The sequence below is a fragment of the Vombatus ursinus genome, unplaced genomic scaffold (assembly GCF_900497805.2).
Source record: "Vombatus ursinus unplaced genomic scaffold, bare-nosed wombat genome assembly UNPS02000582.1, whole genome shotgun sequence".
Taxonomy (NCBI): domain Eukaryota; kingdom Metazoa; phylum Chordata; class Mammalia; order Diprotodontia; family Vombatidae; genus Vombatus; species Vombatus ursinus.
The window spans coordinates 2,063,583-2,075,497 of record NW_020940360.1 but is presented as its reverse complement, the minus strand read 5'-3'; the positions used below and the strand labels follow the sequence as shown (position 1 = coordinate 2,075,497).

The following is an 11,915-nucleotide window of genomic DNA, read 5'->3' as shown; positions in this document are numbered from 1 at the left end:
GAAAGAGATAACAAGTAGAAATATAGATAATATGGTCTTACGTATATGTGAATGAGTATATGTGTGTATATATGTATATGTTTATAGAATCTACATATATATGTATCTATATCTACCTCTATGTCTACATATCTGTGTTTAATTGTAGCTTTTTTTTTTTTTGGAGAGAGGGAAGGAAGAGAGAAAAAAAGTAAAGTAAAAAGTGAACAGCAAAAACAAAAGAAAACCTAGAAGGAAGCAAAGAAAAGCTGCGTAGCTTTGAAAAACAAGGTTTAGTATTTATTACATAGGTTTTGTTAAAATGGAAATTTTTTTTTTATATTGAATCCTCTCTTGTGTTCTGCTCTGCATACAGAAATGCTCTTATTTTTTTCTTTCCTCATTTTGTATTTTAATTTACAAAAAAAAAAAATGCCCCACGAAATCAACTACATCTTAACCAACAAGAAACAGCTGATTATAGCTGGTCATTTGCTGTCTGTGTGCAGTCAGACCACCAACTAGTTATGGCAAAAGTTGGAATCAAATATAAAAGGAAAAGGTAAGGAGAAAACACGTTGGTTTTGCTCATGTAAAATTTAGGAGAACATATTATAAATACATAAAACAGGAGTCAAGCCTGTGTATTTGCCTCCTCATTGGTAGAGAGAATGATTATTAATATTTTCCACATCTGTATGGAGAAGGGAGTTGTCAAGAGTCTGGGAGAGGAATGTTCTTCATGTGGCTTCAAGAGAGGACACACACAGTCCCAAGCTCTCTTCAGGGACGCCCTGGGAGAGAAAGACTGAGAAGTCAACATGTAGAGGAGCTGGCACCTCCAAATGTCTCTGACAGCCAGCTTGTTGTACTAAAAGATTAGGGAATTTACCCCTTGGGTGAATCTGAGAACTTTCTTTCTGATGAACTGAGATACCTCACTCTCAGTGGGAAAGCTCATCTATTTTTTTGTATTGTCTAGTATATTCTAATTTATATATCTGATTTCTGTTTGCTATCACCTTGGGCTTATTCACTATTATGATGATCTTTGTGTAACTAGCATTTGATGGGAAGGGAATTAAACCTTTTGATATAACTTGGGGCCCTCCTCCATTAAAAGAATAGAAACCAGGAAAATAGCTTAAACTTAAAAATCATTTCACTAGATAGCAATATTTAGAGGAGCAAAGAGACATGATTATAGTTCTATAGCCCCTCTCTGAGAAGAACAGAGTAGGCCAGCCTCATAGCCCCATTCCTCTGCTCCCCTCTGGGTAGGAATCAAAGTCTGACTTGGAGATAGGTAGGCAAGGTTCTAGAGATAACTGTTTACTCCCCCCATGAGCTATATTTAGACAAACCCATATGGACATACCCATAACTTACATGAGCAATATATACTTTCCAAATACGTACAGGCAGTCCTTGAGTCACAAACAACCATCTTTCCAACATTCCTTGCATAAAAAGCCCTTCTTTGTGTCGCAGAGAGAGAGCTTAATATAGGCTTATGGTTAAGTGAATAAATGAATGAATGAAAAAGGATAAATTAAATATTTATTATGTGCCAAGCATTGTACTAAGTACTAGGGATACAAATAGAAAAGGCCAAGGTAGTCCCTGCTCTCAAGGAATTCAAACTGTAATTGGGAGAAACAACAAATAAAAGAACATTTAGCAGCAGGGCAGATGGAAGGCCCTAGGACTAAAGGTTCAACTGTGGAGCAGCTGGCAAGACCTTAGTTTACTTAAAGAATTAAGATGACAGTGAGAAGAGACTTTAGGACACTGAGGCAAGGCAGATGATGAGGCTTTGAGGAAGACCTAGTGACCCTTTATTTCATCAGAAAGAACAGAATTGTTGGCTTTTATATTATTCGAATTCTGTGATCAGTCATGCAGCTCAGGCTAGTGAAAGACAAGGAGGTACAGGATTTCCTACAGGGCCAGTTTAGGTGGATGCTGTGACTGCCTAGAATCAACCATATGAGTGTGGAAGTCTAGTTGGACTGCTACCTTTACCAGAAAGTATTCCCTTAACCCCTCCCACCATATCCCTCATATATAATGAGTATCACCTTCATATCTCATTTAGCACTTTATAACTCTATAATGCAATTGCCTGTGACAGAATTATGGAGGTTGAGGGCTTGGAGATCACGATCTAGACAAAGAACAGATTTTGGTAAGCAACGAGAGAGGGAGAGGTGAAAAGCCTACAAATTATGGTCAGATAAGGGGATTTCAGAATTCTTCAATATGGAGATGATGCATTTGTGGGTGATGGTAAGAAGAAGGATATGAACATCTTTGAATGTGACTGAAGTGAGATGGAGGTATAGGTCATGGGAAATGAGAAGGTTAAGAACTGAGTGGTAAGAGTGTTTGATAGAGTCAATAGGTATATTGAATCCCCAAAGTATAAGTATATGTGAAAAAAGGATTAATTGTAGCCTTGGGGTTGGGGGAGGAAGGGGGGGCAAGAACAAAGTGAAAAGTGCCCAGAGGAGAACAAAAGAAAACCTACAAGGAAGCAAATAAAAGGTGGATAGCTCTCAACACAATGTGTAGTATTTACTATATAGGCTTTCTTGAAATGGAAATTTGTTGCTCTATATTTTGAACCCTTTCTTACATTCTGCTGTGCACATGGCAATGCTTTTTTTTTTCTTCTCTTATTTTGTATTTAAGTTTCAATATTTAAGTTTATATAGGCAGCTAGGTGGCACAGCGGATAGAGCAACAGCCCTGGAGTCAAGAGGACTTGAGTTCAAATTCAGACACTTGACACGTACTAGCTGTGTGACACTGAGCAAGTCACTTAACCCCACTGCATAGCAAAAAGCAAAGAAAAAAATTTACATTCATAATGTTTCTTTTTATTTTCTTATTGTGTATTTAAGTTTAAGTATTTAATACTTTAAAAAAAAAAAGAATTAACAGCTTAGAACAAGGATTACTCAAAAAAACAAATTCCTGAAAATTAGAATTAACCAAAGAGAAGCTGATGACTCTGAGACATCAAGAAATATTAAAAACACAGTCAAAAGACTGAACAAAATAGAGGAAAATGTGAGGTATCTCAACAGCAAAATCAACTAACCTGGAAAATAGATCAAGGAGAAGCTAAGGGGCTTTTGATTTTGATTTTATAGAAAAGTGGATAGAGGTTATCTCTAATGAAGAAAACAAGTGATCCAAAATGGTGCACAAGGATTATAAGGACAACTAAACCACTTCTGCCTAGTCACATCCTCAATTGAAAAGTGAACTGTTCTGCAAGAGGCTAAGGAAATGTGACATATTCCAACTTTTCTTTCTATCCACTCGTTGACAAGTGCCCCAGTTCCATGTAACCCATCAACATCAAGTGGCCTTTATAAAGGGATATTTACTGCAAGCATCTAGCAAAAAAAAAAGTATAAACCTCGGTCCCTGGTGAGATTGAGACAACTTCTATATAGCATTTGCGCCACTAAATTCATTTCCAAATGCAGCATGGTGAATGGGTGGATGAATCTGCTACTGCTCAGGAAAACTTTATTTCATTGCTGCAAGTAAAAAAGATCTATAACTGAAACATAATCAAATAAATTTAAAAGTGTAAAACAAAAAAAGGATCCAAACACAAGATGAAATGGGTAGATTTCACTTGCAATGAATTATATAGCATACTTATGTTCAATGGAGATAGATGCAATTTCTCCAATTTAAACTGCTAGAGCATATGTTGTATAGATTTTCTCAGGCACCAGATGAGAAAGTCAATCTAAAAAAGCAATGCGTAATGCAAATGTAGCCACAATGCCTACTCATTCAAATCCTAGCAAGAATGAAACTAAGTTTAATGAACTTCTAAGATTATAAATAGCTTGAGGGTGCCCTCAAGTGGATGTAAGATATTAATTTAATCATGCTTTTCATGTCTTTCTTTACCATCCTGTCTTCACAACAAAGTATCCAAGTACTTTAAAATTACCTTGCCAATATTAAAAATCATCAGCTAAATTTGTGGTTTTGCTATCCATGTCGAGGATGTGTTAGGTGGAATATGGAAATCAAAAAGTAGGTCAGAGAAGGAACTGGAGTGTGTGGATATACTTAACTCTAAAACTGCCACTTGGGGAAAATGAACAAATTATGCCCGGTTTGAAGTGTAAATTTAGAACCTGGGAGAAGTGATGTGTAGATATGTATAAGATCATTCAAGAAGGCCAAAAATTAAGGTGTAAAAAAAAAATCATTTCCGTTTCTAGTCTCTCTTGAATTTTTCTGAAATAAATTAGAACTTGCATAGAACTTGATGTGTGTATGTATGTGTGTGGGTGGACACAACAAAAACTTACAGTTTTTATCTATCAGCATTTAATTTCACTTCCCCGTCTCCATTTTTTTGTTATAAGCTTTGGCAAATGAAAATGAATCGTGCTTTTGTGTTAACATGCATAGTCTGAAATTAAAAGCAAGAAATACTCATGCTGTTTAGTCATTTTCAGTTGTATCCAACTCTTCGTGACCTCTTTGGGGTTTTCTTGGCAAAGACACTGGAGTGGTTTGCCATTTCCTTCTCCAGTTCAATTTACAGATGAGGAAAGTGAGGTAAACAGAGTTAAGTGACTTACCCAGGGTCACACAGCTAGTGTCTGAGGCTGGATTTGAACTCCAGGTCTTCTTGACTTCAGGCCCGGCACTCTATCCACTGTACCACCTAAATGCCCTGTAAATACCCGTATGGGGTATTATGTATAGAATGTCAAAAGACCTGGTTGGGTTCAACACATGACTTTTGAGATTTTATCAGTGAGTATACACTCTACTTGTACACCTTTTAAGTGTTAATAAATGGCTTTGAGCTGCTATGGCCAAACTTTTGAGGCAGTGAGGTAGCACAGTGAAGAGTGTTAGACCTAGAGGTCAAGAGGACCTGAGTTCAAATGCTACCTCAGACACCCCCTAGCTTTGAGACTTTGGGCAAGTCACTTAATTTCTTCCCACCTCAGTCTTCTCCTTTACAAAATGGGCATAACAACAACACTCATCACCTATGATTGTTGTGAGGATAAAATGAGATATTATTTGTAAAGTGTAACTGCAATCATTTTGTATTATTTTGGTGATGAATCTCTCCACACTTGGGCTGGTCCTTGGAAGACAAAAATGCTAGAATCATAAAAGCCTTGCCAGTCTGGAAATACTTGTCAGGGCTTATGCTGTCCTAGCAATCTCTGAGAATCTTAAGTCACCAAAATAAGGCATCACAGTAGGACTTTAGCTGAACCCAAATACATGTAGAAAAAAATAAAGCGAGAGCCCCACATAGGATAACAGACATGGAAAATCACGATTTGCTTGAGTAAATCAATGCCCTTTTCAAAGTTACCATACTTTACTGAAGTAGGCTAGTTGAAAACACCTTGTAGCCTTCAACACCCATTCAAGCATCATTATATCTCAGTTATGTTTTCATAGATTTTGACTCCAAATTACACAAGGTCTTGTTGCTCAATTGTCATCTGGTCAACAAGCAAAGCTCCCCTAAGGCTGAGATTGCAACTAATGACAGTTTGTGTAGCATATTGTGGGAACTTAAATATTAATACACTGAGAAAAAAAATCTGTACACAGGTCAAGATAGTAAATTGTTGCCTTAGTCATTATTCATCAACACTGACTGACGGTCAATCTAACTTACTGGGAAATTTATAGTTTTCGGTTAATCACATTCCTAATTTATGGAAGTCTTCTATAACATCTACGCAGAACATATTCAATGATGGCTTTTTAATGTGCTAGAAAGTCTTTTAGGCTCAGCATGTGTTACTTCTAAGACCTAAAGCTGACCTATACTTTCATAAACAAGAGTTAAGAAGGTCTTTCTCCAGGATCTACCCCAAGCTGAAATGCAAAATACTTTATGAATAAAGAGGAAAAGCTTAAAACGTGAAGCCATGGCAGGGAAAACTGGAGAACTAAAGATGGAGTTTTATGAACATATATGCTGTTGAGATTGCCTACATTGGCATTACAAATAATCAATGGCAGTTAAATAAAAATAGTGGCTACTAGAGGTGGAAATTTTCATGGAAAGCCCTTATGAGTTTTTGCCATTTCTCTGTCCTTTCCCTACTTGAAACTCATGTATTTTGCAGAGACTTCAATACATCTAAATCTATGCACTACTCAGAACATGTTGAAACAGAAATACTCAATGAAAGACAGTTATGCTCCGATAACTAGTTCATTGACAAAGCCTGGCTTTTAATCTATGGAGTTCGTTTGAAAATATATTTGCCTAGTTGGTAAGGACAGAATGCAATGCATATTCAGTCCGAGTTCTTTTATCAAGCAGCAATGGGTTAAAGTTTATCACCCCATCCAGATCAGCAGACAGATCTGATAAAAGAGCTGTAGAATTATGGGAAAGCTGATGACAGTCATGGGTTTTTTGTTTGTTTTTTTACCTCATAATTACGTTTCTGTAGTTTGGCAATGCTAGAGGTTTGATCAAGATTCATTACAGGCAAGAAATGAAATGCACAAATCATGCCAAGATGTTGTTTCTTTACTTGAAGCAAAGGAGTAAATTTTTTTTTAATATATAGCTATTACTAGAATTTCATATTGATGGCTTTATTTAGGAGTGTTTTTCCCCCCACAAGAGAATCTCAATAGAATGCCTTGCACAAAGAATACATCTTTAAGTATTTTAGTGTTGAATAGACTTAAGTGCATGTGAAGTGAAAACTTGTGACCACTGGAGCAAATTAGCATCACACCATTACCATAGGGCAACCTTTAAAAGACAACCTGAAAATGTCAGCTGAACACTAATTCACATTTATAAATCAATTGCAAAACAATAATGGTTTCTTATTTCCCCAATGAAAAGCACTGAAGCCTTTACATTATCTCACAACAGTGGTAACACAGGATAATGTGATGCTGAAATAATGTGACTAATGAGTATTTTAGCGTCTAGCATGATAATCCAAATGAGAAATTAAAGATCTTGCAGTCACAGGTTGCATGTACAGGAGGCATGAGTGGCTCCAGAGAAACAGTCCAAGTTAGCACTACTGCAGAGCAATGAATTTGAACACCACTTGCAACTTATTTTTCCCCTGAGTTATTTTTAACATAGGAGTCCAGAGTTGGAAAGGCCCTCAGAGTTTTACTCATTCAAACTATATGCCTAAAACTTCTAAATAAACTCTTTATTTTTACTTTAAGAATTTTAGACTTTTTAAGCTATTATTTTTCTCCCCAAATCAAAACTTTTCCAACTTATTAGTAGAAACTTTATTACTCAGCAAAGAATATTTTTGTTTTTTGTTTAAGAAAAAAAAATCACTTCACAATTTTGAAAACATTCTTTATACAGCAAAAATTTATTTACATAGTTCTTCAAATGTTTTTTGATATTCAGGCTCTGTGTTTCCAACCACTAACAATTCCAAGTGTGAAATGACAGCAGAAGACAACTTAGATTTACAAATAAAGACAAAAAAATTCTACAACTTTATATACATATATACATACATACACACATACACAAACACACAAAAAAGTAGTTGTTATTTTAACATGTTTCTGTTCAGGATCCTTCACAGAATATTTCTGCTGACAATCACAATTCAATTTGTAGTATAATTCATTAGACTACAAGAGATTTCAAAGGGTACCAAGAGCAGGGCATACACCATATATCTACAAAAAGTGGCAGGTTACATATCAGAGGTGGTTTATCATTTCTTTTTCCATTTTTGGTCATATGGTTTGGTAAATGAAGATGAATCATGGCTTTCACCACTGCTGTACTGTTCATATAAAGTCTGAAATAAAAATACAGATACATAAATAACTAGGTATCTTTACATGTCAAACATGTCAAACAATATTTTCAGGGAACTTCACATTTCATTCCAAATAATCTATTTGTAAAGTACTATTCTGGCACTTTACTGCTAATTTAAAAAGTACTGATAGAACCAATCTATATTATGTATCAATTATATTAATTAGTAATAGTTATCCAAATTTCTATTATTTAAAGTAAAAATAAGCAAAGAAATAGTCCATTTCTACCTTTAGAATATATAAGGATATTGCCTGGTACTTCATTAAACTCCACATAGACAACGGCAAGTTCAGAAGTCATGGTTTGCCTAAAAATAAGCTTCTGTGTGCTGTTAACAGCTGAGACATTTACTTTGAATATTATTCTATTTTATATATATATATATATGTATATATGCACACATACACATACATACACACACAAGAACACAAAAGACATGTTAAGAAATATTCTACTTCTTACAAATTGGTCCTGAAGATAGACCAAGTACATAGAGACACTGGTAGGTTAGGAATGATCTATTTAGAGTTTGTAAAAGGCAGACTCCCACCATGTATTCATTCCAACTTGCACCTAAAGAAGTCCATTCTAAGTACAGCTCACAGAAGAATATTTATAGTACTTCAAGAACTATAAACTATGTCTTTAGCCAAACAAGTATATGTTTCCCAACTAAGCAAATGCTAAACAGACTTAAAAGCTTTAAAGTTGGAAAGGCTATCTTCTTATAGATGAAGAAATGCAGGCCCAGAGAAGTCAGGGGCCTTGCCCAAGGTCACAGTACAAGCAGAGCTAGAATTAGAATCCAGGAATCTGTCTTCTACCTCTTAGGCAATTCCTCTATACCATGCTGTTTCTCTATGCAGAGAATCTCTACATCTCTAAATGTAGAAATATATTAGATCATTAGATCACATATTAGATGATAGAGAGATGGAAGGAACTTTGAAGTTTGTCAAAAAATCTGTACCCAATTTTTTTGGACTATATTCTTTGTAACTTTTTTGACTAGACAAGCTAATCCAACTAACTATAATTTATGACATTGATTTTAATCATACTCACTCTAGCAGCTTTCAAAATGGAATTAGGAGAATTCAGGCCAACAAGGTGGCCAAGAACATGTTTCATTTCCTCCGTGGTTCCCTTAACCACCTGATTACCTATAAAAGTTATTACATCATTTAAAGTCAGTAACTACTAGCATAAATAAGAAAAAACCCAAGCACTGATAGGAATATATTTTTTATTAACAGCATAGTAACCGAGATTCTAATAGTCTAGCAGACTGGTCAGATAGTGAGAATGAGAGATACCAACGGAAGAGTCTAAGCGTTATACCTCTGAGATGTTAAAAGAAGAAAAATGGCAGAGTTCTTTATGTAGGATTTATTGAAAAATAGAGAAAAGTTCAAATAGAATAAGGCATGAAGGTGTTATGATTTTCATTGGTGGAGAGCACCTAAAATGATGAAATAGTAGACCTAAAGCATCAAATTATACAGAAGAAGGAAGGCTGGGGAGAATGGCAAGTTATTAATTTTCTACATTTATTCATAAGTATGTTTTCATCAACTACTTGGTATTAACAAAAATTTTTATTACCTGGGTGTGACTGAGTTTGAATCTGAACATACGGATGTACCAAGAGCTCAGGAACAGATATTCTCTGTTTAGGGTCCCTTATTAAGCAACACTATTGGGAAGGAGAAAAAGGCAATATTTAAAAATAATTATTCTTATATAAGGTGAAGCTAAATTCACACTAGAAAAAAATGACTGATTTGCATCAACATTATAGAAATTGCTTACCTGAATACTATTCACCCTAACTTGTACAAAATTATTACAACATGACTATCTCCTCCAAATTATACATACAGAGTTCCTTAAAAATCCACAAAATTTAAAAGCTCCTTGAAAGCGGAAAAAGTTAATGTGCCACTAAAAATATACTGAGTTGGGGCCTTCCCAATTAAGATCAGGGATAAAGCAAGAATGTCTATTATCACCAATTAATTAAAGTGTTAGGAAATGTTAACTAGTAGTAAGACAAGAAAAAAAATGATGGAATAAGTACAGGGAAAAAGTAAGCAAAATTATCACTTTTTGCAGTTCAAACAGTTTACTCAGAGAAGGAAGAAAAGAAACAAATATTTAATTAGCATCTAATATGTGGCAAGTCCTGTGCTAAGTGCTTTACAAACATCATCTCATTTGATCCTCACAACAACCCTAGGAAGTAGGTGCTATTATTATCCCCTTTTTATAGATAAGGAAAATGAGGCAGACAGAGGTTGTTATATGTGATTTGCCCAGGTTCACACAGCTAGGAAATGCCTGAGGCCAAATTAGAACTCATATCTTCATGACTCCAAGCCTACTGTTCTCTCTTAGAATCCTAGTAATTCAGCTAAAGTTAACTGAAATAATAACAAGCAAAGTTGCAGGACATAAAATAAATGCAAACAAACCATCAAGAATGTCAAGGAAAATGATGGAAAAAAAGTGGAGAAGTGGTCCCAGCATTACATATGAAGCTAGAATACAAAGCAGTAATCATCAAAAATTATTTTATCCTGGTTAAAAAATAGACAGATCAACCAGTAGACCAGACTAGGTATACTGTATACAGAAACAAGTGAACAAAGTAGTCTAATACTTTAATAAATTCAATGACCCCCAGCTCCTGAGGTAACAATTCATTATTTGACAAAAACTTCTAGAAAAACTGGAAAGTAGTCCAGCAGAAACTAGCTATAGATCAACATCTCATACAATATACCAAGATAAGTTCCAAATGGATACTTGACTTAAGACATAAAGGATGATAGCATAAACGAATTAGAGGACCAAGGTAAAAATCACTACTATTCAAATCTATGGATATTTGGAGAGTTTATAACCAATCAATGGAAAGACAGAATAACAGAAAATAAAACGGACAATTATGAGCACATAACATTAGAAAATTTCTGTGTAGAACTTATTTAGCTAAAATCAGAAAGAAAGCAACAAACTTAAGAAAAAATATTTGTACTAAGTTTGTTTGATTGGATTCTCATTTCCAAGACGTATATGGAACCAATTCAAATTTATAAGAACAAGAGCCAATGCCCAACTGGTCAAAGGATATAACAGGCAAGCTTTCTAAGGAATAAATCCAATTTATCAATAGGCATATGAAAAAAAAGGCTACAAATCAACAATAATTAGAGAAATGCAAATAAAAGCGGCCAAGGTTTAACCTCACACCTGTCAGATTAGTAAAACTGATTTTAAAAACCAGAAAATGACAAATGTTAAAGCTCTACCTATGGCAAAACAAGCACATTAATGCATTGGAGGTGAAGTGATAAATAATTTCATCTATACTAGAAAGCAGGGGCCCCCAAAATTATTAAACTATGCAAACCCTTGGACCCAGAAATACTTTTTTTCAGCAATGGAGGTAGAGGTTGGGGAATATGGGAGGGAGAGAAAATAGATATTTGTTCACTGAGTTTTTTAAAATTCAATGACTCCATTATTAAGTTATGCTATTTCTAACAGCCCACATAAATTTTTAAATTAGAAGACAATGAACCAAATTTTTTTCAATCTTCATCAACCACATATATGTACAAACATACATGAAGATAAAATTTTTTAAAAGTTACCCGCAGCACATCTTGTAGATCTTTTTCTGCAATTTCAGGGAATTTTATTTCATGATCAGGATCAATTATAGCATGCAATTTGGTGATCTGATTTATTATATGCTGAAATGGAGTCTTCCCATAAGTCATACAGTATAAAATGCATCCTAAAGACCACACATCACTTTTCGGGCTTATCTAAGAAAAATACAAACCCCCCCCCCCAAAAAAAGCAAAATTCAATTTAATTGCATTTTCACCAAAGGAAGGAAACAAGCATTTGTTAAGCATCTATGCCAAGCACATTCATTCTCATGACAACACTGGAAGGGAGCTGTTATTATTATCATCCCTATTTTATGGTTGAGGAAACTGAGGCAGAAGTTGAAGAGCTTGTCCAGGTTCACAAAGCTAGGAAGGGTCCGAGGGTGGACTTG

At 35.0% G+C, this 11,915-nt stretch overlaps 1 protein-coding gene across 5 annotated transcripts in view; it reads right to left on the bottom strand.

Annotated features, from left to right (window-relative positions):
- Positions 1 to 7,387: 7,387 nt before the first annotated feature.
- Positions 7,388 to 11,915, bottom strand: part of TTK (TTK protein kinase) — a 41,996-nt gene continuing 37,468 nt past the window's right edge. For all 5 annotated transcript variants that reach the window (XM_027854619.1, XM_027854588.1, XM_027854596.1 and 2 more), the window contains exons 19-22: positions 11,500 to 11,676; positions 9,446 to 9,536; positions 8,906 to 9,003; positions 7,388 to 7,814 (exon numbers count right to left, since the gene is read on the bottom strand). In XM_027854619.1, coding sequence (XP_027710420.1) covers positions 7,728 to 7,814; positions 8,906 to 9,003; positions 9,446 to 9,536; positions 11,500 to 11,676 — 453 coding nt within the window. In that variant the 3' untranslated portion in view covers positions 7,388 to 7,727. The remainder of the gene's footprint in view (positions 7,815 to 8,905; positions 9,004 to 9,445; positions 9,537 to 11,499; positions 11,677 to 11,915) is intronic.